Genomic DNA, 26,231 nt, shown 5'->3' with positions numbered 1-26,231 from the left:
TGCCAGAAGGGCTGGTGGGGAGTTGAGAGGGGCAGCAGAGAAGCCTGCGGAGAAAGGTGCTCACTGTCCCATTACAACAACCCAGAGTGTAGCACGTGGCGGAAAGGCTCCTGTTTCTACCCCAGATTCCCCCAGCCCATCCCCAGAATGAAGGAACCTGCCATGTGTCAGGTACTTTCCAAAGCGAGCGGGAAAGGTGGCCTCCCAACAGAGCCTGCGAGCTACCACCCTGCCCCAAGCACTTGGGCCTGGGAGCAGAGCTTTGGAAGAGGCATTGATCCTGCCCAGTCCTGCTGTGGGGCATTCTATGAATATGTTGAACAGCACTGGTCCCAGTACAGATCTGTGGGGAATGCCGCTAGTGAATAATAACTATTTATTCCTACCCTTTGTCTCCTATCTTTTAACCAGTTACTGATCCGTGATAGGACTTTCCCTCTTATCCCATGACGGGTTACTTTGCTTAAGAGCCTTTGGTGAGGGACCTCGTCAAAGGCTTTCTGCCAGTCTAAGTACACTATATCCCCTGGATTGCCTTTGTCCACATGTTGGTTGACACCTTCAAAGATTTCTAATAGATTGGTGAGGCATTATTTCCCTTAACAAAAGCTGTGTTGACTATTCCCCAACATATGGTGTCAACTGTAATTTCAACCAATTTGCCTGGTACTGAAGTTATGTTTACTGGCCTGTAATTGCCAGGATCTCATTGAGAGCCTTAAAAAAAATCAGCGTCACATTAGATATTTGCCTCTCATCTGGTCCAGAGGCTGATTTAAGCCATAGGTTACATACCACAGTTAATAGTTGTGCAATTTCATATTTGAGTTCCTTCAGAACACTTCGGGGAATACCATCTGGTCCTGGTGACTTATTACAGTTTAATTTATCTGTTTATCCCAAAATCTCCTCTATGGACACCTCAGTCTGGGACAGTTCCTCAATTTTGTCACCTACAAAGAATGGCTCAGGTGTGGAAATCTCCCTCACATTCTTTGCAGTGAAGCCTGATGCAAATAATTCATTTTGCTTCTCCACAATGACCTTGTCTTCTTTGAGTGCTCCTTTAGCACCTTGATCGCCCAGTGACCATGCTGCGACTGCTGCCCGTTCTCCACCTACACTCTGTCACTTCTATCATCTGTGCTCTTGCGATTAGGGGATGGACACGCAGGGGGTGTGAGACATCTGTTCAGTATGGAGGGCTATGCCTAGTGCTTCTCTCAAATCCCCGTGTATCACCTGGAGTGCAACAACTGTGTCTGCTGCATAAAGGGCTGCAGCATGAAGGATGGGCTTTTCCAAAGCACTCTGTGTTGGCCTAACCCCTGCCCTCACTGAAGTCAATGGGAGTTTTACCCTTGGCTTCCATGGGTTCAGAGTTGGGCTAATGCTGACAGCTGTCAAAAATCCCAGGGACCGTGCCAACTAGGCTGGAGTTTGCTGATGCAATCAGAGTTGTCCTGAGCAGATCTCTCTGTGATGCTGAGAGGTGGTGTAGACTGTCTAGTTATCTTCCTCCCCAGCAGTGAAAAACATATGTGGACTGATCAGATAACTGCCTCCACGGGCCAGCTGTGAGGTCTGCGCTCCTTTACTAGCTACCAGGCACCATTTCCCTTCTTGATCAACACATTTTTTTTAAATGGGTAGATGGTACAGGAGAGAACAAAACACCAGTGTAGTTCCTAGCAGCGTCTCCGCCAGACACGCCCAGTGGAGCTGTGCATAAATACCCCTAGAAAAATAACAGCAAAATACCATGTCCCATGGCAGGCTGGGACAACAGAATGATGCAAAGTGTTTGGGAAGCATTGCAAGTATCAATCCCAGCAGCTGCACACAGCTGTCTCGTGGAACAGGGCATTCTTGATATCCTGGCGTGGTCTGCCATGTCATTCACGGGGCATGCAGCTCTCTATAGGGAAATAAAAAGACAGTATCCCTGCCCCAAGAAGCGAATCATCTAAATCAGACACAGCACAGCCAGGACAGAGACTAAACAAAGGAGGGTGTGTGTGTGGATCTTGGGAAAGGGTGGGGGAGATCATGTAATGAGCATATTGTATTGTAATGCCTGCAACCCAGGTCAGTTCCTGTTATGTTTTCAGCTCCTAGTAATATAATTAATTGTTAGGTGCTGACAATGTGCGTGACACAAACCAGACAGCCCCAGCCCCAAAGATCTTGCAGTTTATGTCCACGAGTCTCCAGGGAGACAGGATGCCCTGGGGAAGCCAGAACTAGGTTTGTTTATTGTTAATATCATTGCTGTGAGGGATGTGAGTGAATGGAGGGGAGGCTGGAAAGGAGAATGTGTTCCCGGTGGTGTGGATCAGAGAGGGGCCAGGTGCAGAGGAAGTTGTGGGAGAGCTGGAGGAAATGGGGAATTGATGTTGGTGAATAAAGGAAATGTGTGTGTGGGAGTGATGTGATAAGAGATTGTGTTGGGAGATGTAGGGTGAAGCCTCACCTGATTTAAATTGGGTGGCTCCATTGAAGTCCACCTACATTGAGCTACACCAGCTGAGGAGCTGGCCCATAAGATGCAGGGGGAGAGAACACTGCTGTGAGGACTGAATCTTGAGGGTCTTCATGAGTGCAGGGATCTGCCTGCATGACTCAGATTGCAAAGTAGAGACCAACTTTTGAACTTGCCTAGCCCCACACTAGCACAGTTAGAAACCTCACAGTTAGAACCTTTTTCTGTGGCTCTCTCAAGAACTAAATATTTGAAGTAAATCAATTTGAAAGTTTTAAGGTGATAAAAATGTGAAGTTTAAATTTGATATGTTTACATCCCAGGTGCTTTAACTCATGAACATTGGCACCCACAAAATTAATGAAGACAGAAATCTTAAACTTGTCTGGGTTTTCACTGATAAAACAACCCCTCAGGCATTTTTTTCACATTACATTAAAAAAAAACAGAAAAAACCCTGATTTATTTGCTATCATGAATTTTTCCTTTTTGTTTTCTTATTGATTTTTTTGCGAGTGTCTGCTCTGAGTTGATTACTGGAAAGTTAAACAGGGAGGGGGAGTTGTATAATGCAGTATTACAGCTAATCGCTTTGTGTGTGTTAATTAAGAAATAATTGCAAAGGAGAACAGTGATTAAAAAGCAAAACCAAACTGTTGCAACATAACTAAAGCTGCTCGGCCTTTACCTCATGGCCGAGTCCTAACTGTGTGTGAACAGTGAAGGGCTCCCAGCACCTGCTGGGCTCAGGGACACCCTGGCTGGCACACTGCTCCACACCAGGCTGCCATGGCATATACAGATCCCTTTCCGCATTCGCTCGCTTTGCACTGGGCTCTGGGGCAAGGACAGCAAACCAGCTCTGGCAGTGGGACTCTTTAGGGAGGAGGAGCAGAGAGGTGACAAATGTGGGGGTGGGTCTGATCCTTTCCCACTCCACTCATAGCCCCACGTCCTACTGACACCTTCTGTCTCAGCACTTGCTGGGTGGCTGGTCCCCACTGCTGGGAGGCTGGAACATCTAGTGACCTCTCAAATATCTGGTGTTCTCTGGAATATTGGTTTGACTTCTTCTTGCCTTCTCTCCTGTCCACCTTCTCTGGGTAGTGAAGCTAGTGAGGGTCACCAAACCTTGAGTACCCCCTCTTGCTTCTCAATGATGCTCCCAAAATAGTAACATTGCAGAATTCCAATCGCTTGGAAGGGGGATCCAGGCAAAGAGCCAGCGGCAGATGGTGAGGGATTCCCCGTTGGAAAGGGGCAGATATTGTAGCACCGGGTGCTACTGGTGCACAGAATGCAGGACCTGGCACTGCATGTCGTCCCATGGATTTCCAGGGGAGCTAGTCAACCTGCGGGAGGGTGGCCCAACCTGGCCCCAAGGATTTCCAGGCCTGGTTCTTGTCTCATGTCAATTTTACGCTGGTGCCCCTCCATTGATTTGGATGGAGTTATTCCTGATTTACCCCAGAGGGACAGGAGAGTCAGGTTCAGTGACTGTAGACTAACTGGGATCCCAGCCATTGCATTTGGTTCACCGTGGCTGTTTGCAGCCTAGCAGAGTATCAGAGAAGGTCAGGCTGGATTCTGAGAGAGGAGCTCTCTCTGCCCATGGCGACAGATGTTTCATGGACATTTGATGGCCTCTGCCTTCATGGCGTTTGAGTCTGGGTGGGTGCAGGGAGGGGCAAGATGAGGCCGTGGCACGAGTGGGAACACAGCCCATGTTCTCAGGTATAAGGGTTGCATATAGTAGGACAGGTGCCAAATGCAGACCTTTGCTCAGATCATATGTTAATTGGAATCCCTGAGCAATTAGCCTGCTGGCTGGGTCTCCCTCCTTTCTGGGTAGATGGTCAACGGTGAGTTCTGTGCTCCTTTCTTTTGATACATGCATCTCTGCTGGCCTAACGCATTCGTAAGGTGCTGAGATAAATGGTGCCGGGAGCTTGTAATTAATGCGCAATCGTCACTATAATAACACATTAGCAGTGCTGATGTAGGCTGTGGCTTTGGGTGATGCATGCAGAAGTGATCTCAGTGTTTTCTTAGCTACCTGGCTGGCTTTCCATCACCGGCTGAGCCAGAAGGCCGCCTTTGTCACCTCTATGTCAGCAGCGCTCCCCCTAGATTCCAGCGGGGGTCGTGCATGCATGTTCTGGAAAACCATCGGGCCCATAAGTAAATTAGAAATGTCCCCAGGCCTGAGTGGTGAAGAGTGAAGCTGGTTTAGCCAGGGGCTGATCTAGGGACATGTTGGAATCGCTGCCTTTCCAGCATGTTCTTCAAGGGGCCACGTTGTTAAAAGAGAGAGAGAATCCCTGAGTCTTTTCTTCCTGGTCCTAATTTCCCCAAACGCCTTTTTAGCAATTCCTAAAATTAAACCGTAAGCCCCGATCCTACGACTGGATTAGGATGCGCAGATCCCTGCCCCCAGAGCAGGTTCAGATTGCTGGACCAGGGCCACATTAGGCATGGCAGTTCCTTGGAAAGTCAGTTGCATCCCAGGGACAGAGGCTAGTTTGAATGAAGGCAGCAAGAACCCAGACTGAGAGACTCTTTAGAGGAGCAGACGTGTGCTGAGTCTGCCTAGGGGAAGCTGGGTTGATTCTTGCAGGGATGGCTGCTGTGTTTGCTACACGAGAGTGGAATGCATTGACCTAATTAGTGAATTCTCTCCCACGGAGCAGCTTGCAGCGTGTGCCCTGCGTGTTACAGCAGGCGAGATTAAACCAGCCTGACCGGCTGCCCAGTTCGCTAACAGGGAGCCTTTCCCGTGGCCAGGTTGATGGGAACTGTGCTCTAGTTTCTTTCTAGCAGCAGAGCTCAGTGGACTCCTTGGGGTGGACTTTCACACTTGATTGCACCGTTCAGTACTAATCCTAAGCACTGATGTAGCATTTATTGGGAGATCTCAAGCTGCTGTACGAAGGAGGAGAAAGTATCATTCTCCCCATTTTACAGATGGGGAAACTGAGGCACGGGGAGGGGCAGGGCTGTCAGTGCTCACGGCAAGCCCTGGAGTCCCTGGGCAATTAGTCCACTGGCTGGGTCGCTGTCATTTTTGGGTAGATGGTCAGTGGTGAATTCTGTGCTCCTTGTTTTTGGGAGACATCTCTATTGGTCTAAAGCGTTTGCAAGTACTCTTGCAAAATAAAAATGGAAAAGCAAAACCAGCAGGGAAGTTGGCACCGGGCTATCTTTTTGTTCTGTGTTTGTACAGCACCGAGTGCAGTGGGGTCCTGATCCGTGACCGAGGCTCCTAGACTCTGCCATAAATAATAAAAATAAAAATAGGACCTTGGCTTATGAGCCCAGCTGTAGGAATGGCTGCTGCAGCTCTGTGGCCTAAGCTATACGAGGGGTCGCTCTGGATGATCACAATGGTCCTTTCTGGCCTGGAAATCTAAGAATCCACAAATACATCTTCCAGTCGGAGGTATAAAAGAATTCCCCTTGGTTGCAACGGGTTCCCCCTGTTACTTTCCCTGCCGCCAGTGCCTGCCACTGAGCATTAATGCCGAAGTAAGTCATCTGCCTTATCTCTCCGATCTCGAAAGCAACAAGCAGAGCAGCTGCAGAATCAGGCATTGGGTTGGAGCTCTCTCCCCCCAAACCCCGCCTCAGGAGGGGGGTTTGTTGATCCTCACTGAGGCGCCTGCCTTCAAGAACAGCCACATGGTTCAAATACTTTCAGGTCATTTAGCTGGACTCAGTTTTGCTGGAGAGCAGAGCCAGCTGCATGGAACTGGCTCCTCTGGCTTGGGGGCATCCAGTGGCTGGCTGGCATGTGACCAAACAGCAAAATCAGCTCCTGCAATAGCAAAACACCAATCCACACGGGCGGTTTGGAGCCGGCAGCTTACAAAGCTTTACAAAGGCACCGCTGATAAGCTGCTTTGCCAAATGATTTCCTGGGCCTGATTTTTCCCACCTTGTGCTTTGCGCCTCGTTCTGAGTGCCCCCAGTGGGAAACGTGTGGGCAAACCTCAGTGCGTGAGGCAGGGGCAAGGCTGTGCTTTTGCAAAATCAACGGTGCGGCCTACTGACCTGGAAGACCTGGCTTCAGTTCCTCGGCCTGCGCGGTGAGCTTGGGCAAGACTTGGCCCCACACCGTGCCTCAGTTTCCCCATCTGTAAAATGGGGACAACGAGACTGCCCTCCTTTGTGAGGTAGCTGGAGATCTACCAATGAGCAGGGCTAGGTCAGAGCTAGGGATTATTGTTATTAAAACAGCTCAACCTAAAATTCATGTGTGAAGTGTCCCCAGGAAGACAGCACAGCTTGTAGTGTAGGGCAGGCTGAGAAAATCTCTGTATGCTCCTTATAATGGACATGGATAAGCCATTCCCCCAGACTCCAGCCCTGGGGTGGCTAAGCTGTCACAGGCTTCCTGTTTGATGGCCATTGGTCAGTGACTCTACTTTGTAAAGCCAAAGCTTCCACTGGGATTTCCGATCGCAGCAGCAGGTGCTGGCAAAGGAGACGCATCCCCGACAGTGGGATCCAAAGCGAGCTTGCCAGGGGGAACCGGAGCCAGCCAAACACTGGCTGTGGCAACAGAGAAAAGAGCTGATTCACCCCACAGCAATGAGGCTGCGATGGGGATTCCATAAGCTCCCTTGGGCGCCTGGTCAATACGCCTCAGGCATGATAAGGATGTGGGTATGAGAGGGACCACGGGCTAGTGCACAGAACCCCAACCTATGGGGCAGGACACCAGGGCTGGGGGTCCCGGTTTTGCGTGACCTTGGGCAAGTCCCTTCCTAGCTGTTTCCCTTCCCACCTGCTGTCTGCCTGGACAGTAAATGACATGGGCTGTGCTGTGTTTCATCCAGCTGGGAATCAAACTGGGGGCTGGGGGAGGAGGCGAAGAAGGGAAGTTAACAAACACTTGGGGGCTAAATTCACTCTGGGCCCATCCCAGAGCCTCTCCACTGACTCTTCTGGGCTTTGGATCAGGCCCCTGGTGTGTGACCGGGGCACTCCCCCGGGCTGAGATCTGGGATCCTCACAAGCAGCTTCACCAGATTAAGTCCTGCCCTGTCGGGGCAGGACTGAGCCTGCCTCAGCCAGACGTCACGCCAGGTGTGGTTTACAAACAGGACCAACGTTCTGTTAAAAGGAGCTGAAATCAGCGTGTGGGGCCCAGGAACCAGCCCTAGACTGTGGAACTCACTGCCACAAGAGATGAGAACGGCCACAGCCCTCACCTCTGTGGAAGGGATGCCAAACTCATTTCTGACATTCCCACCGCCAAGCACAATGCAAGCAAACAAAAACCGTTAGCTAATCACGCTCTTTCTCCTGCAGGCTGGGAAGGCAGAAAGAAAGAGGTTAGAATCCTAGAAATTGGACCATCGCTTGCTGTTATTTCTCCACTGAAATATTTACAGGGCACTTAGGGACTGTGGTGGCAGCGTCCACATAAACAGATAGACAATGGGAATGTCTAGGGGTGGACGGATCGCTGAGGAGTTCATTCCCCTTCCATCCCATCTTACTGGTAAATGGAGCCAAACATTTATACTCCTGTGAAACTGACATCCCAGGCCAGACGGAGGAAGAGTGGAGGGTTGGAGAAGGGGCAGGGGCCCTTGCAAAGACCTGCTCTCTTCTGCTTCCTCGCCTGCACATGCAGCCCGGGCAGGTTTGCAGAGCTGGGCTGGTGCAAGCGCCTGGGAGCAATTGCTTTTATTACCAGCAAGAGCCTCCTTAAACGCTTAATTAAAGATCCGTGGAGGGAGACACTGCCTGGCTGGAAAGCACCCAGATCGTCCTGGTGAACGGCCAAGCCAGGATGAACAGCGAGCTGAGAGCCGAGTGGTCCATGAGCCAGGCTGGGGTTTGGGAGACAGGGCGTTTAGCTGTACCTTACACTGGAAGGGGCAGAGACTCTTATTGTGTGTTGTTCGTACAGCACCCAGTACACTGGGGCTCTGATCTGACTGGGGCTGCCATTGTCAAGGCTGACGGGCCCAGGGGCAGCTTCGCCCTCTGGAGATGTTTGCAGAGCCATTGCACGGCCGAGCCTGGAGTGACAGGCAAGGCATACAGGGTGACTGACTTTCTCCTGGGGTTGGTGCGCAGTTCCTTTGCTGCTGCGCCTTGCTAGGCGTGTTATCAGTGCCCTGCTCTGGGAGCTACCGGCCGCCAGCTCCCCCACAGCTGCCTGGCGTGCTTCTAGCTGGCATGCAGAGCTGTGTTGGTGCAGAGATAGGATCTGATCACGTGTGGCAGATGGTTTCATACCCCCCTGCCGGTGCCGGGGTGTGCGTGGGAGGATCTGGGGCTGAGGGAAGGCCTGCAGCGAGGGAGGGGACAGGTTTGCAGAGCAAAAAATAAACACACTGAAAACCAGGGCTGGGCCAGCTGGCGTGAGATGAAGTGAGAAGCGGCCCACACCTTCCCTCTGAGTGGGATCTGAGCTGTCCCCTGGAGTCCTGGCTCCCAGTCCCCTGCTCCGACCAGTCACACTGCTTAGTTGTATGACAGTCGTGTCCCCCACCCCACCCTGGCTCCCTGCAGGGGATTCTTTATGGTCCCCCCAGCCCACTACAGGGCCTCTGAGCTGCAGGAGAGCAACAGCTGAACTGGTTTACGACTGGCTAAGATCCAGTGCAATAGGTCAGCTCGTGCCCTCTGGGTGCTGGCCAGAGCCCCCAAGGGGAGGGAAGTATCACTGAAACCCAGTAACTGAGAAGCTGAGATGCAGGGGCGATGGAGGAGCGCCACCCTGTGGCTCCTCTCAGCCACTGCAAGCGGCTGAGCTGGCTGGCTCTGGAGTGGGGGACGGGAAGGCTCTGTAAGGACCCAGAAAGCCAGAGCCCAGTTTCAGTGGGCCGGTCGGTCATGTGAGAACAAGCCGGGGTGCTTTCCCCACCAGCTGTCCTGCCTGGTGGGTCTAGGGCAGGGTGACAGCCCTCATGCGGCAGGGCACAGGGACAGGAAGAATTCTTCTCCCCCTGATCCTACTACGTTGTGCAATGAGCTAGCTGCTGTGCTGAGTTATGGAGGTGCTGGAAGCAGGATGCTATGACCAGCTGAACCGTGGGCTGGCTCTGCTCCCATGGCACCTCTCTTCCAGTGAGATCAGGCAATCTCTGAGCACTAGCCAGCTGCAGTCAAAGTGACAAGGCCCAGCACGGACACCAGAGGCCGGGCTGGCTTTGCTCATGTGCCTGGGAGCCCACTGAAAGCAGCAGCATTGCATGGGAGACCAGAGGGCTGGATAGCACCTGAGATGAGTGCCCCTTTCTCCTGCCTTGCTTGTGGCTTCAGAAGATCACACCTACAGCTTAAAGCCAGGTGCAGGTACCCAGTCCAAAGTGCCTCAGCGCATCAGCCATCAGGTGCTCGATCAGCCACCCTCTGTGCCTCTCCAAGGGGGAGCAAACAACGTGCAGATGGGCACAGGAATGCACCATCGGCCCAGCAGCAACCACAGCGGGCCGGCCCCTTGTTCTACGCCTGGCTCCCGTGAGCATGGCCTCCCTCTCTGCCCTGGAGCGCATCGCTTGACCGCTCTGTGCCACAGCTTCTCCACTGCACACCATGGCCATGACCCTGCCTGTCTCCCAGGGAGGGGGAGCTGGGAGGCCCAGTTCAGCCCTCTCCAGTGCTCGGCTGCAATCGAAATAATTAATGCTAATGAAGGATGTTTGACAAACATCAGTGAGCACAGTTAGTACAGACAGTTCATGGTGGCTAAGTCCATAAATGGCTATTAGCCAGGATGGGTAGGGAATGGTGTCCCTAGCCTCTGTTCATTAGAGGATGGAGATGGATGGCAGGAGAGAGATCACTTGATCATTGCCTGTTAGGTTCACTCCCTCTAGGGCACCTGGCTTTGTCCACTGTTGGTAGACAGATACTGGGCTAGATGGACCTTTGGTCTGACCCGGTACGGCTGTTCTTATGTTCTTATGACTACAGTCAGTATACCAGGCTCACTCAACCGCCACTGGGATGCAGCCACCTCTGGGGTGGGCTGCAGCAGCTGCTCGATGGTGTACAGCAACACTGCACAACCACTTAGCATAGGAAGCCACAAATAATACTGGGGCCAGGAGGGTGGAGTTTAAAGCCCTGGGGAGTCGGGGGTGCAGAGAGTGTTTAAAAGGAGGAAAATAGCCTTGCCCAGCATACCGGAAAGCAAATGTGACCTAAACGGCTGGAGCGTGCCGCCTAGAGAATATGTTGGCGTTGTGTGACCCTGCAGGCCTAAGCCCCAGGGCAGAAGGCAGTGAAGTGCAACGGGTGCTGTTCGGAAACAACAGAGGAAACGCGAGTGCAGAATTTCTGCTCTTTGGCCGGGTTGGCCTCTGTTCAAAAGTCAGGCACTCGCTGCCAGCTCCAAGGAGCCCTGGGCAGGGAAAAACCCTCTCACTGCTCCCAGGGGAGTGAGGTTAGTGAGCCGCCTGTGTCAGATAAACTCAGGCCGTAACCCAACGTGGTACAGGCGATGCTGCCTTGGCGACGCTAGACTGTGCAATGAGTTGGTGAAGCTGGGCAGACAAGACACCTTTAAATGTCAGTCTGGACACAGCGGTAGGGGGAGCCAGCTACGCCTCCATAAGGGAGTCTGAGCGGGTGTCATTTACCCACCGAGGGGCTGGAAGTGAAGGATCTAGCGGGGAAATCAGCTCCTCGGAGGGTATATAACCAGATGTACATTACCGCCAGCCTTTGACGGGTGGGACCATTGGCTCCCTTTAGTGTTCCCAGGTGCCAATTGCACCTGCTTACTGCTGCTCTATTCCATCAGCATTAAACACAGCGGCTTCATGTCCAACCCAGCAGGGCTCCTGCCAGGGGACTGGCTGTGGGCCTCAGCCGTGCGCATCAGAGAAAGGAACCAGCAACTTACTTGACGGAGATGGAGAATTCCCCCGGGGCGCTCTCGCTCTCGCGGATCAGGAAGGCTCCCAAGTGCTTGCGTTTCAAGAGGATTTCTTCGGCCAGATGCCTGGAAATCCTTCCCGCGTACCACCTGGAGGGGGTCACACAAAGAACTGGAGATGAGCAGGAGATGGCAGGCCTGTGATCGCCCCCCCCCACCCCTCCAAACCATCAACAACACAGGCCAGACCCAGATGGGGCAGGAAGGTGTGAGATGATGCTGGGGATTAGGTTATATTGAAGAGGGGGCCTTTAGCTGGACTGTGCAGAAAGAGTTTAATGCCAGCTAGTTAGCCCTCCTGCATAGCCCAGGCCAGAGATTCGTCCCCACTGACTCCCATATGGAGCCCAGTAACCTGGGGAATGGAGGTATGTGACATGGTCATGCAGCAGCTTGGTGGCAGAGCTCGGATTAGCATCCAGGTCTCCTGAGTTGTTGTTCAGTGCTCTACCCACTAGACAAGGCTGCCTCTCGGAGTCCTAATGCTCAGGCACCTGCCAGAACCTTGGCCACAAGCTGGTGTGGAGGCATTGCTCTAAAATGCAACCCTCTGGAGACTCAAAGGGTTGAATGGGACATGGAGACTGAACAACCTTCTTTCACCCCAGAGAGGGTCTCTGACTCTGTTCACCTGTCCCTGAAACGCAGCCACCTCTGGGGTGGAACACAGCACTGTGTGGGAAGGGCAGTGCAGACATGCGTCTCTGGTTGAAATGGTGGGGAAGACGTTAGAGCAGGGTGTGGGTAAAATGATCCCGATTTGTGCTCTTTTGCGTGTAATCTATAATTACAGCCCCATGAGCAGCCTTTCCACCTCCGCGGCACCATCACAATTGCCTGCTGGTGCACATGTGCTGATTTGTAGCCTCCTGGCCACAGCAACGGCAGCTTCCCAGTTGCTATTTGTGCAGCACCCAGCCCCGCTCGGCCCATTGTTTGTCTTTATCTTGTGGTTACGGTGGCTTGAGGCCTGGCCAATGCTGGTGCCTGTCATTGCAGGGCTCAATGACCTGCAGAGCCATGATGCTGGCTTGTCTGGCGAGGAGGGGACACAGGAAGAGGGTGGACAATTAGACAGAGACAGCTTGGCTGTGTCATCCGGCTACGCCTGGCAGGAGCACCCGGTGTGTCTTAGGTTGGATTCCACCTGGAGGGAGGAGACCGTGCGGAGGACAGCCAACGACCGAGCACAGGACGACCGCAAAGGATGTTGCCGTCATGGGGACGACAGGGTGGAGTCAAACATCTTGCTCTGCACAGAGAGCAGTGGGGAAAAGTGTTGCCTCGTGAGTCACTCGGCAGAAAAGACTCAAAGGGTATGTCCACGCTGCGCCCTAAACTTGGGGTCACTCTGGTGTGAGCCCAACCCCTTCTTCCAGCCACATGCAAATCAGTCTGATTTGGGTCCAAGCCCTGTCATTGTGCAGTGTGGACGCAGATCAAGCTGCAGGCCCAAGTCAGGTGTGCGCAGTGCGGTTAGCACAGCGGTGAGACCCGGGACCAGCAATTGTAAAGCCAGGTTTCCAGTGCAGTGTGGACACTCAAGCCCAGGCTTGGAAACAGTGAGCCCCACAAGCCTGGGTCCCCTGGTGGAAAGGCAGCGACCCCCCCCCCCCCACACACACATTCTCCAACCAGAGTCTTTTTTCTCCTGCCGCTTGCCTCCTTAGATCCTGCTTCCTGGTGTGTCAGGGAGGAGAGGGTGTGTCTGGGGATTGATCAAAGAAGGAGAGAAGGGGGGGCTTGTAGTGGTGGGGGAACCCCTTTGAGTCTCTGCCCCTAGCAGGGGGGTGCGAGGGCTGTGCATGCTGAGGGGACGGATCTGTTGTCCCTGAAGCTCTGAAGAGCCGGGCTAAGCCATCCTGAAGGGACGGGCTGAGCTGGGGAGAGCACAGGGGCAGCTGGGGTGGGATTGGTGGGGAGGGCACCGGCGGGTGAGTGGCCCGGGTGGGGACCCTACGTAGCAGTGAGCAGGGAAGAGAAGGCGTCCCTAGCTGGGGCAGTGTATGGGGAAGGGGCACCACCCTGTGCTATTAGCTTTAAACCCAAGTGTGGCTTGGGCCCTCACTGCAGAGATTTGACAGCCACTGACAGCACCTGGGATGATGGGAGCCCCAGCGATTTTGACAGGCAAATGTGCTGCTCACCAGTTAGTTTCACTTCTCTTTCTGGTCTGTTTCACTCCCTGGCTCGGGAGCTAAAACTGTCCCTGAGGTTGAGGCTGCAGACGCTGCGGAGTGGGTTAGATCTAGACAAAAGCCTTTGTCCCGTGGAATGAAAATAGCTTCCTGTCTAAGGGGACGTGGCTGTGGGGCCTCGGGTTTGCAAATCCTGTGTCTGCTCAGTTTTTTAACCAGTCCTAGAACGGGGCCTCGATCGGCCCGAGGGCGTCCCTGCGACTCAAGCAATAGAGAGAGAGTCAGGATGGAGAGAGCAAGAACCGACTTAAGCCCACCCCTCCCAGGGCAGGCCAGGCTCTGGCTGGATCACTGGTGACCCACTGCCATTGGCTGGCCAGGTCCTTTCGATTTTATCGTGCCAGGCCGCAGCACTGACAGGTGACCGTGCCCGGCCTGGGCCTCATCATTGAAACCCACACGCAAAATCCCTACGCCCATCATGGAATGTGGGCGAGGGGTGTGATGGAGGAGGACACGGTGACTTCGCGGAGGATGGGAAGGCCTGGCTGCCTGCAGCTGTGCTGCCTGGCAAATCATCCTGCCATCTCAGCTGGTTACCACCCTGCCCGCTGCCCGGCCAGAGACCGGGAAACTCAGCCACAGAGGGAGGCCGGGCCAGGGGCTGATTGCTTCCTGCATGAAACACCCCCATTGACCACAGCACTGCCCGGGGCGGCCCCTACCAGTGGGAGTTAGGCACCCAGTGAGGATCTGGGCCCCAGCTCAGAGAGGCAGTCGGAGTCTGAGCTGCTCGCAGGCCAATAGGCCGTGCCTCAGAAGAGACGGATGGAGTCTACTGGGAGACTCTCACGTTTCAGCAGGTGCCGGGGTGACACCAGCACTAACGCTGGGCCTGCCAAGCGGCCCTGGGCTGGCGTTATTGAGAGGCACAGCGTCTTCTGTCTTCCCCCAGCTCAGCATACGACTCTCCCTCTCCTCCCCAATGCACTGAGGAATCGTGGCCCCCTGACCCCAGGATGCAAGGAGAGAAGCGTGATCCAGCTTCCCCACAGGGGCAAAGTTGTTTGCTTTTCCTGATCCTGGTCCAGTCTGATCCTGGCTGCTAGACCCAGGCCAGGCCCGCGTGGTGTTGCTGCCCAGCCCCAGTTGGCGTCGTCTGAGAGCCAGAGAGAACCACAGGGTCCCATGAGTGGGGCAGGTCCCCCAGCCCCTGTTACTTCCCTCCCCCTTTATGTCCATCACAGCATAACCCCTGGCTCTGCCGCAGCACGGGAGATGGGCCAGGGAGTGGACTGGGTGCTCGGCTGCTGCCGGATCCTGGTGATTTTGCAAGGCTGTGATCGTGCTCCCGGCTGAGAGAGACGAGCTGTGCAAGCCCGCTGTGCAGAAACACTGACAGCCTCAGCCACATCCTGTCGCTCATCTCCCACGCTGAGCGCTGTGCCCTCTCCTTTCCTGTGGTGGCTGCTTTATCTGGGTGGCACATCCCCCAGGGTTGGCAGTGCAGGGGTGGAAGTGGTTCCCAGGGCCACTATGCATATTGGGGGAGCAGGCGGCCCCCCTGTCTGGGCAGCGTTGCACAGCAGTTTGGGGAGCACTCCTTCAGCGCCTCGGTTCCTCTCGCCCCTTGTCACTCGTGAACATCCATGCACATGAGTGCTGGTGGGCTGGGAAAATCCCAGGGCTCACAGCCGCATGGGGCATCAAGAAGAGCCTTCCCAATTCCTTTACAGCACAACCGACATCCAGTCAGGGAGCGGAAATGACACTGTATTACTCAGGTGCCCAATCTCACGCCTCAGATGAGGACAAACCGATAGTGGAACAGTCCCCGAGGCCAGCACGCACGGGGGTCAGTTGTTCATGGTGCAAGAGGGAGTCACTAGTACAGGTGTGAAAAGCAAAGCTGGGCACAAGCGACTTGCAAACAGAAAAAGGGGCTTAATGCTTCAGATTCGGCCAGCTCGGCTGAACAGTTTAGAGGAAACATCCTCTGGGCCAGACCCCAACTGATCAGTGCTCACACCTGGGCAGTGGGGGGTAAAGGTGCCTCATGCCAGGATGCAAGGAGAGAAGCGTGATCCGGCTCCCCCTTATCCCCGCAGGGGCACAGAGATGTTTGCTTTTCCCGATCCTGGTCCTGCCCTGAGTCCCAGCAACTGCCAGCGGCTTAATTAGCCCCAGGCACAAGTTAGAGTAGCCCCAAGGTTCCTGTAGTTTGCACCAGTAGAGAAGAGCTCCCAAGGAGCTGCTCTATTGGCCAGAATTGCCAGAGTGCAGTGTGCTCCAGTCCCGCCCCAGCCCGTTCCTTACACAGTGGGAGCTAGAAGCAGCTGCATACAGTTGGTGACGGCAGCCCTGGGCCAGCTGAGAATTAACCTGTACTGGGGTAACCCCAACTAGCCTCTTGGAGCAGCTTTCACCCCTCTTTGTGGTGCTGGAGCAGCACGAAGGGCCGTGGATCTCTGGGCTAGTAGGAAGGTGGTGTAAGATGCGGTCGCGTTAGTGGGCGTTGTGTGCCATTGGCGAACGAGTGGTACCTGCCGTTCTGCCAGGGTCTTGGGAAGGGAAACCTCTGTGCCAGGGGATGGGTTCTGGAATCTTTGTGCCAAAGGTGGCACATCGCTTGACGGGTGACTTTTAAAAGGACAGCCCCTCAGAAAGAATACTTCACCTTAGCATAATGTGTTTTCCAAACACAGATCACAAAACGCTTGATGAACGAGAGTGTCATTAACCCTGGGTTAACATTGGGGGCAGGGAAGCTGAAGCACAGAGACATAAGTGACTGGCTTGGTCTCTGCCTCAATTTCCCCTTTTGTGAAATGGGGTTCATGAGTTACTTTACAGGCTTGGCGGGTCACAGCTGCCAATCTGTTTTGAGACCCTCTGAAGGAAGAGGACTTGCACAGAAGTACTGAGTCCTATTGCTTGTTATTTCAGGAGGGGAATATGGTCACTTCATTTTGCACTCAACTGCTACCTTCTGAAGCGGAGTTGGCTGCCTGGTGGCCCAGAGTGGGCCTGCTTTGAACCCTCCAAGGCCTGTGCGAGGTGGAGCTCAGGAAGGTACTTACGGGTGTGGCTTGACTTTAATGTAATTCTTCGGGATGAATCCTTCTGAGCCGTACAGCTCGGCTTTATACCAGTTCTGATCATCTTCCATATTCAGGATCTAAGGACACAAGGGAAGAGAATGAATGTGCTTTTGAAATGTTGATCTCATTCTGAGCTATTCCAAACAAAGAAAATGACTGCGACCTCTCAGTGCTGTCAGCTCCAGGAATCGAATGGGGCAGGATTGGAGCCGGCCCACAATGGAATATTTTTTCATAGGAAAAATGAGGTTTTGTGGAAAACAATATTTTTTGTTTCTTGCAACGATAATTTGATGAGGTTGTTTGTTGGCTGTGCCTGTCTTTAAAACAGGCTTGATCCAAGTTCTGCGGCTGAACTCCCCTGGACTTCGGCACGTTCCGAATCCAGATCCAAATTTTGTTAATCATGTCAATTGCTAGGTCTATGGCTGATGAACTCAAACAGCAATCTCTGTGCTGCTGCCCAGGCAGATACAAGCAGGAGGGAACATTATGGGCAGCCATGAGCGTTGATTTGGGATTTCTAGGAAGCCTGTGCAAATTGCATACCTAGCCCTTTAAAATCCCCCCTGTCTTGTTGGAAGGGAGTATCCTTTTTTCTTTCTTTACAGGAACTCAGAATTATTCAATGGAGTGCCTCCTGCAGGCAGGAAAACCGTTGGAGGACAAGTGGGATTTTTAAAGAGCCAAGACATTAGGTGTGGCCCTGGGGTTACAGGTTGCCAGCGCAGCAAAGTTTGGATACTCCTGCAAGAGACTGGCACAAGTGCCCATGGGGTGCAGCTATTCTATGCCAACACCTCACGTGACAGACAATACCTTACATAGGCATCTGAAGAAGGATAAATAGATCCATAGATGGACAGACAGATGTGGAGTTAATCTGGGCATCTCTATTTTACCCAAAAGGAAATGTCCCCATATAAATAGAAGGGCCGCTGCCCAGTTCAGCTTTCACAATATTTTCCAGTACTCCTACGCAATGGGGAGCTCTGTTCAGTGCAGCTGTGCAAACAGGATTTGAAACCGTTCACATCACGCTGGGTATGACCTTGCTGCTGCTCAGATCGGCTTGACCCTGGGTGCCAGGTTTGTATAGTTTTTGGCGGCGCCCAGAACGGGTCCAAGCAGAGATGGGGGCAAACGCCCTGGGCCCCACACTTTGGGGGCCCCTGTGCTTCACGGGGACACAGGGTCCAGGGCGGTTTTGGAGGTTAGCGGGGAGCCTGGTGTCGGCGGTAGCCAGTGACCTGGCCCCAGCCCGTTCCACTCCGCCCCGCAGGCTCCAAGTGTTGCTCCGTGAGGGGGCGGAAGCCGGAAAGAGGCGGGACGGGGGCTTGGGGAAGGGATGGAATGGGGTCAGGGAGGGGGTGGAGCAGGGGGTGGGCTGGGGCTGGGTAGCTCGCTACCCCCCACTAATCCCCCAGGCTACCCTGGACCTCGCGTCCCCTTGAAGCGCGGGGCCTCACTGGTCTGTCCTATGGATGGGATGGCTCTGAAAATCTAAGCCCAAACATTGGTGGAGCCGGACCCACGTTCCTGAATATTGGTGGAGCCTGGGCCCCACGGGCCCATATAACTCGCCGCCTGTGGGCTTGCCATAGTTTCAAGGCTATGGGAAAGACGACGGGTGTGAACCTGGGGCCATACTCGAGACGACGCCGGGGAGGGGAGTGCTGGCTGGAGCCAAGCCCCGAGCGGCCAGGCACTGTGCAAACGTCGCTTACATGGCTACCCCAAGGCACTAGCTCTGGGCTCCCTCCCCACCCCTGGACCTCTGCTGATGAATCTCAGCCTCCACTTGCAGCCCCCTGCCATTGCACTCCTGGGTTCCCTCCCCACGCATGCAGCTCCTGACCCGCTGCCCCTTTGCCATCCCCATACAGAGCTCTGCAGCTGCCCCACCCGCAGCCCCCTGCTAGCTGAGACATGGCTCCTCCCACAACAGAGGCTGCCACGGGTCGGGCTGAGCTGTAGCAGCCTGAGTCTTGGTTTTGGTACTGATGGCGACCTGTGTTTGCGCCCGCGACCTGCACCATGTCTGCATGCCGGACTCGAGAGGCGAATGGGCATTTTAAACAGCCATGTGCTGAACAAACACAAACCCCCAACCCTGCCGGCAGCGCTCAGACCTGCAGAGGGGGGCCAGGCCCAAGGGCGGATGCCGGGGTCTCTGGGAACAGACCCAGGGCTCCAGACATGCTTCTGAGCAAGGCAAAGGGGTCAGGACCTGGGGGGAGCCTCGTACAATCAAGGCTGTGCCTGAGCAAATGGACCAGGCCAGCCCCCTGTGGATAGGTCAAGGAGCTGAGATCTGGCCCATTCTTCTTCCAGCTGGGGGCACCTGGCTTACAACCAAGGCAGCCGGCTCAGCGCCCCCCTTACTCTCTAGTGACCCCTTCTGGTTGATGTGAGGAGCGGCATTAACGAGTGGCCATGGAGACACAGACCTGCAATGGGTCTGGGGGGTACGAGTCCAGCACCCTGCCATGGTAGCAAACTCACCCACTCCAAGCCTTTAAAAATCACGTGTCGCGCCCCCTCCCGCCCCTGACAAATCCTGAGACTGGCCTTAACACCGTGAGATTTTAAACATCCTGCACGTGGGGCTCTTTGCCTGCTGGTGTTTGTGCTCTTAGCACTCATGTTTTCAACCTTTTCTCAGCAGCCACAAGAGCTAGACGTGTACCGGGTATGTTCTTTCAAACACAGGCTGAGATTCTCACATGCTCCCCTAACTCCAGGAGCTGAGGCTTTAAGAAAACCACCACATATCACAATACTTGTGATCCAGGCACAAGACTTGGCGATGCTGAGGAGGGCACTTTCCTGTGGCACGTTTTCTATTGCTGTTTCCTGCCTCGTCGTAACTGGGAATTCCCCTATGGCCCTCAGGAGCCGATTCAGGAGACTTGCTGACCGTGGGAATCACAGAATCATAGAGATGTCGGGCTGGAAGGGATCTTGAGAGGTCATCAAGTCCAGCCCCCTGTGCTGAGGCAGGACCAAGCAAACCTGTTCTTAAAACCCACCAGTGATCCTACAGCCTCTGTTGGAAACCTGTTCCAGAGCTTGAAAGTTAGAAAGTTTCTCCTACTAACCTAAGTCCCCTTTGTGGCAGATTAAGCCTAATCCTTCTTATCCTACCTTCAGTGGACATATTCCCGTCCTCTTTAACCGCCCTTAACATATTTGAAGACTGTTATCAGGTCTCCCGCTCCCCAGTCTGCTTTTCTCCAGCTGAAACATGCCCAGATTTTTTTTAACCTTTTCCCAGAGATCAGGTTTTGCGAGGGGCGACTGTCTTCTCCTGGGAGGGGGTGGCCCTCTACGCCTGACACCAGCAGCCAGAAACATTGGGCTGAATCTCAGCTGCATTGACAATGCCCTGGTGGATTCTGGGACAGGGAACTGCTTTAGCAATGGCGGAGGAATCCCCTTCTGTCTGGCTGACTGCGTTTTTTCGTGTCTGGATCCGTGGGTGGGGCAAGAGGGGAATTTCCACTCTAGACTCTGATTCATGCATCCCTTCCAAGAACGAGGCGTCGTGCTCAGAGTCCAGAGCTACCGGGGTGGAGCCTATTTCACTGCCATGGGGCTTTCAAAGAAATCGCATCAGTGGGGAAATTCCACCCTTCTCATCGGGGCTACGGGTCCAGGTGGTTCGCTCGTTGCTGAAGCTGGGGAGCTCTCCAGGCAGGGGCTGCAGCAGGCTCAGCCCTTTTGCACACTTCCTCATGAATTTAGCACTCGTGCACATAAGACGCTTGTGACAGCACTGGCTTGAACCAAACATTACGCTTTCCAATGGCTCTGCCAATACCCCAGCCCCTGCCGTCCTGACCCTGGGCTGCCGGTGCCTCTCAGTCCTGATCTGGCATGAACCGGCTGGTATGGCGATGAGCTCTCCTGGCATCAGCAATGGTGATGGTTTGGGGGCTTTGTACAAATAGGGTCAAGGCTGGGACCCGTCGGCCTCCTGTTCCCATCTGACCTCCTCCAGCATTTGAACCTGAGTCTCTAGAAGGGAAAGGCTGGTGCAGTCACACACCAGCCCTCCTGCAGCCGTTCCCGCCCGCTCCCACCAGCCTGAGCCCCAGTCACTGGGCTTGTAGCAGGCTGAGTTTCCTTGGGACCCTCTTCCCTTCTGTCAGGATTGTATCAACCCAGCCACACAGGAGAGACCTGGATGGGAATTGGTGTCTGACGTTATTCCCCAGCCAGCTAGAGGGGCCACTGCGGAGCAGAATCCCCTGCTCCCCTCAGGGCTCCAGAGTTGCATAGCAGGGGAAGTAGCTGTTTGTAGCAAAGCAATGCATAGCTCTTGCCTTGCATGAAGGGGCAGAGTCCTGTCACAGCCCAGCGGGGGGACAAGGACACTGCTCCCCACCTTGAAACCAGACCAGGCTGCGTCTTTCCAACCCAGCGAGGGCTTGACTGAGCAACGTGTGTCTGCAAAAGCCAGCGCTGCCTGCAAAGCGAGCACCTGCCTCTCCGGCAGTGCCCAGGCCCCTCTGCTGTCCTTTTGCGGCCTGGCCCAACGAGAGCCAAGTCACGTCTTAAATGCCTGCTAGCAAATGAGCTGGCTGGCTAATGGCTCGGCCACCAGGTCAGACACCCAATTCGTTAGGGACCATGGATGGCCCTGAGCTGGGTACTGAGCGTTGTCGGGGATGGAGGGTTATGTGGTTACTGCCAGGCGGTGCCCTGGGGACCTGGGTGTGAAGGGAGACACTGATGGAATTGCAGTTGGTACCACAACCTAGTCCCTCCCCGGACCAGCTGCAAGGTCCTCAGCTGGGTCTCTGCTCTCCAGAGGTGCCCAGGGACAGCCGGGGTGGTAGCAGGGCAGATTTGAGGGGCGTCAGCAGGGCTGCATGGGGAACCAGGGCTGGAACAGCAGGGGAGGTAGAGGAATGTGCCACAGCTGCGTGGCCCCATGCCGACACACGTGAGCGGCCATTAGTCTCGTGAGCAGTTCTGCAGGGCCACCCAGGTGAGCAAGGACTGCCAGACGCCCCTGGCGATGGGGCTTGCAGTGAGTTCTCCAGGCACTGCTTTGCAGTTCAGAGGCAGACAGACCTCAGGTGCGCAGGGAACGGCTCCCAAACTGGTCTTCTCTGCTTAGTCCAAGGCAGGATCTGTCCTCTCTCCCTGCCTTTGGGCCCCTGCCTCATGGCTGATCTGACTGAGGAGTCAGCCAGGAGCCCACCAGGCCTAGGGCTAGAGGAGACCTGTGACAGCCTTGCCGAGGCAGCATCTGCTCCGTGCCCCTGTTGCACGGCGGTTCCCAGCTGACTTAGCAACAGCTGAACGCATGGAACTGGCGGGCGGTTGCTTTGTTATTTCCTGTACTGACAGTCGGCGCTGGTGCTACACTCCCAGCCATTTCCCACCTGCTCCCCCGCACAGAGACAGTCCCTTGGCTGCATGGCTCTATCCATAAATGACTCTGGAGAACGCTGGACGAGGAACAGGCAAAGCACCCGGCCTGACACCAAACGACATTGATACAAGGGGTTTCCTTCCCACACGAGGGTTTGTGCTGCAGGCATGTACCCAGAGACCTTGGTTCTATTCCTGCCTTTCTGCAGCCTGGATGACCTTGGGCCAAACACTCCCTGCTGCTGCTTCCTCCTTGGTGAAATGGGGATAATGCCCCCAAAGGCTAAATCCAGGCTGGGACTGGTAAGAGAGTCTACAGAGACAGGGTTAGGATTGGGCAGCTAGGGAACCGCCCCATGGAGAGAAGAAGCAACTTGCCCAACATCACCCAGGAAACGTGGAGCCTTGCTGGGATTTGAACCTGGGCCTCCTGAGTCCCCTTCTACTGCCTGACCCACCCGCCTATCTCTCAGAGGGCAGTGACGCTGACACTAAAAACTGCAGCTGTTAATCTGCTCAGCCATACAGGGCACACAGAGAGGCTATTGCATGGTACGAGTGCTGCCCGGTTTTTATTGCCACAGGTCTGAGATGGCGGCTTTGCTCACAAGGGGCGGAGCAGTGAGCTAGTTTTGCAGGTTATCCTGAGCACGAGGCAGTCGTTTTCGTCAGCACCCTACCCCTTTCTATTCGATCGGCGCTGCTCTTGGAAAATCCTGGGGAACAAACCAAACACCCAACCCGATGGAGTGTGGGTGCAAAATTACATCTGCAAAAAAGGGGGCTAAGCTGAAAATCTATCTATCTATCTATCTATCCTATCTATCCCCATACACCCCCTCTATCTATCTATCCCCATCCACCCCATCTATCTATCTATCTATCCCCATTCATCCCCTCCATCTATCTATCTATCTAGCCCCATCCACCCCCTCTATATATCTATCTAGCCCCATCCACCCCCTCTATCTATCCCCATTCACTCCCTCTATCTATCTATCTATCCCCATCCACTCCCTCTAGCTATCTATCTATCCCCATCCACCCGCTCTATCTATCTATCTATCCCCATCCACCCCTCTATCTATCTATCTATCTATCTATCTATCTATCTATCTATCTATCTGTCTATCTATCTATCCCCATCCACTCCATCTATCCATCTATTTATCTATCTAACCCCATTCGTATCTAGCTCTCTAGTTGTGTTTATATCTCACTCATAACCATGATAGCTACCTCTATAAACTCAGACCAGACCAGCCCTGCTATGTCTCCAGAGACATTATGTGATGTAGGCCGTGCAAATGTTGTTACGGCCATGATTTCGGCATGCTGGCATGATTCAGGAGCGATCGAGCTCGGAGTGGGCCCCATTATTTATCACGTAATAATTTGTCATTTGCAAATGGTACTTTAACAGAACTGGTGTCAACTTTCACATACAAAGTGCCTGGAAATATCACCACGGTATATGGAGAATTTCGCAAGCACAAGCCTGGGGAAGAAAGACTTTTGGCTGCTCCTACAGACTTTCTTCTTAAACAGTAGGTCAGAGCTCTACTGAGATCAAAATGTTGGGGCCGTGTATTAATTCAGATCTAAAGCACAGGAGTAAATAAGTGTTCAGGTGAATCAAACATCTCTTAAGAGATTTACTGCTCCTGTTTGTATACCAGGTATGTCTAGCGGCCCCAACTGAGATCACAGAAATAAGATATGTCGGGCTGGAAGGGACCTTAAGAGCTCATCCAGTCCAATCCCCTGCACTGAGTCAGGACCAGGTAAACCCAGACCATCCCTGGCTGGTGTTTGTCCAACCTGTGCTTAAAAACCTCCAGTGACAGGGATTCCACAACCTCCCTACATAACCGATTCCAGAGCTCAGTTCTCCTTAGCAAGTTTCTGCTGATATCCATCCTTGATCTCCCTTGTGGTGAACAGAGCTGATTCCTTCTTGTCCTGTCCTCGGCGCACACGGAGAGCCCTTGATCACCAGCCCCTTTATGACAACCTTTTACATATTTGAAGACTATCGGCCCCCCCTGCCTTCTCTTCTCTAGACTCATGCCCAATGCATTCAAGCTTTTCTTTCCAATTTGTCCACATCTTTCCTGAAGTGTGGCACTCGGAATTGGATGGCGTAGTCCAGCTGCAGTTCCACTAGTGCCAAGCAGAGCTGGACAATTACAGCCTGTGTCTTACTTACAATGCTGCTGGCAATACACCCCAAAACAACATTTGCCTTTTTTGCCACAGCATCACAGTGTTGACTCATGTTCAATTTGGGATTCCTTATAACCCCAGGTTCTTTTGAGCAGTACTACAACCTAGCCAGCGAGTCCCAGTTTGCAGCAGCGCATTTGATGTGTCCTTCCTAAGTGTAGTCCTTTGCACTTGTCTCTATTGACTTTCATCTTGCTGAATTCAGGCCAGCTCTCCAATTGATCAAGATCGTTTTGAATTCAAATCCTGTCCTCCAAAGTGCTTGCAACCCCTCCCAGCTTGGTGTTGTCCACCAATTTCAGAATTGTCCATTCTAGTCCATCCCCCAAGTCATTAATGAAAATATTGAATGGTACCAGGCCCAGGACAGACCCCTGTGGGACCCCACTTGGCACATTCTCCCAGTTTGACAGTGAACTACTCATAACTACTCACTGGTTTCTCAACAGCTGCACACCCACCTTACAGTCATTTCACCTAGATCCCATTCCCCTAGTTTGCTGTTTGTGATTTCAGGCCCACACGTAAGAGATGGTTTCTGCCCAGAAGAGTTCACAGTAAAAATGAAGGGTGGGAGAAGGGAACTGAGGACCAGAGAGATAGGTTGGTTTGCTCCTGGTTACAGGGGGACCCTTCCACAGAGCTTGCAACCGAACCCACATCTACAGGTCCTACTCCCGTGCCTAGATTGCAAGCCTTCCTCTGTCTCACTTTACTCGAAGGAGCTTAGCTGTGTCGCATGACGCCTCATTCCAAGCTCATCTGCTCTTTGCAATCGGCCCACTGCCAGACCAGGTCTCTTTACAGATGTCCTGGGGATCCTCCTTAACCCACAGACACACACCTGAAAGCTGCACGGGCAGGCTACGGGCTGGGGCTGCTCCCCTGGAGCAGCATTGGGCCCCATCTGTGGAGGACTAAGCTGCTCCAAGGGCCAGATCCTCTCCCCAGTAAAGTCCTCAGGCAGCTTGGCCATGGACATCCGTGCAGCTAGGATCGGTAGTGGCAAGCAATGCCTCCTAGTCCTCCCAGCCCTTCGAGGTGGTTGGGTGCCAGGCCATGGAAGGAACAAGCCCGTCCACATTACAGATGATAGTAGCTTGGGCTGAACACTGCTTTTGGGCCCTGCTGTGTCCTCAGTCAGGGCTTACCTGTCTCTCTGGGCCACTGCATCTAAGGCACAGTTTAACCCCCACCCAGCACGACCTCTCCCTGCTGGTGCAGCCAGTCTCAGGTGCTTTCTAGCTCTCTTCTCGGGCTCGATCCAATCCGAGCTTCTGGGTCAGTGCATTTCAGAGGCATCCTAGAGCCTCATCTGCCCCCAGATCTCCCCACTCCCTAGCCCTCCCCTGCACTGGGATCCTCCAGCAAGAGATGCTGGACTCCTACAAGTGCTCTGAATGGGTATGCTGCGTTTAGGCCATCAGTCTGAGCTCCCAGGGGCAGGTGGCTGTGCCTGGGGGAGCCTGTCTCCCTTGCTGGGGCTCCCTTGATAAGAAAACAGGGGGCAGAGGTACCTTCAGCGTGTCTCCCTTGCGAAAGGGCAGCTCGTCCTTCTCCGTCGCCTGGAAGCTGTACAAAGCCACAGACTCCATCCTGTGCCAGAGCAGCCGGTCTCCCTTCGCTCCCTGGCTCGGCAGGGCTCCTGGCAGCCGTCCCCTGTCTCTCGCCCGCAGCACTGCCCTCGCTGTCGGTGTGAGGCTGGAGAGCAAGGATGCAGCTGCGGAAGGGAGGGGCCAAGCTGGCCCCGAAAGACCTGGGGGCTGTTCTGAGTGATGCTCAGGAAGAGGCGATGAAGCCCTTGGCTTCCTGTTTCTCTGCTCAGGCTTGCAGGCAGGCATTGCTGCTTTGATTTTTTGTTTTCTTTTGTTTGTTAGTTGAGTGAGAGATTCTTCCTCGTGAGAAATCAGGCAGGAAGCCACTTGGCTGTTGTTGGGCAGGCCAGGAAGGGATCCCAGCCTCTGGCGGGAAGAGGAGAAGTTACATGGAAACCGATG

General features: G+C 53.9%; 1 protein-coding gene across 2 annotated transcripts in view; it reads right to left on the bottom strand.

Annotated features, from left to right (window-relative positions):
- Window positions 1–26,015, bottom strand: part of GRAP (GRB2 related adaptor protein) — a 34,243-nt gene extending 8,228 nt beyond the window's left edge. The window contains exons 1-3 of one of the 2 annotated variants that reach the window (XM_050967315.1): window positions 25,752–26,015; window positions 16,603–16,700; window positions 11,352–11,474 (exon numbers count right to left, since the gene is read on the bottom strand). In XM_050967315.1, the coding sequence (XP_050823272.1) occupies window positions 11,352–11,474; window positions 16,603–16,700; window positions 25,752–25,829 (299 nt within the window). In that variant the 5' untranslated portion in view covers window positions 25,830–26,015. The remainder of the gene's footprint in view (window positions 1–11,351; window positions 11,475–16,602; window positions 16,701–25,751) is intronic. The other variant, XM_050967314.1, reaches the window with a different exon arrangement.
- Window positions 26,016–26,231: the final 216 nt, after the last annotated feature.

Source organism: Gopherus flavomarginatus, chromosome 9 (assembly GCF_025201925.1).
Source record: "Gopherus flavomarginatus isolate rGopFla2 chromosome 9, rGopFla2.mat.asm, whole genome shotgun sequence".
NCBI lineage: Eukaryota > Metazoa > Chordata > Testudines > Testudinidae > Gopherus > Gopherus flavomarginatus.
This window is presented reverse-complemented; position numbering and strand designations above follow the sequence as displayed.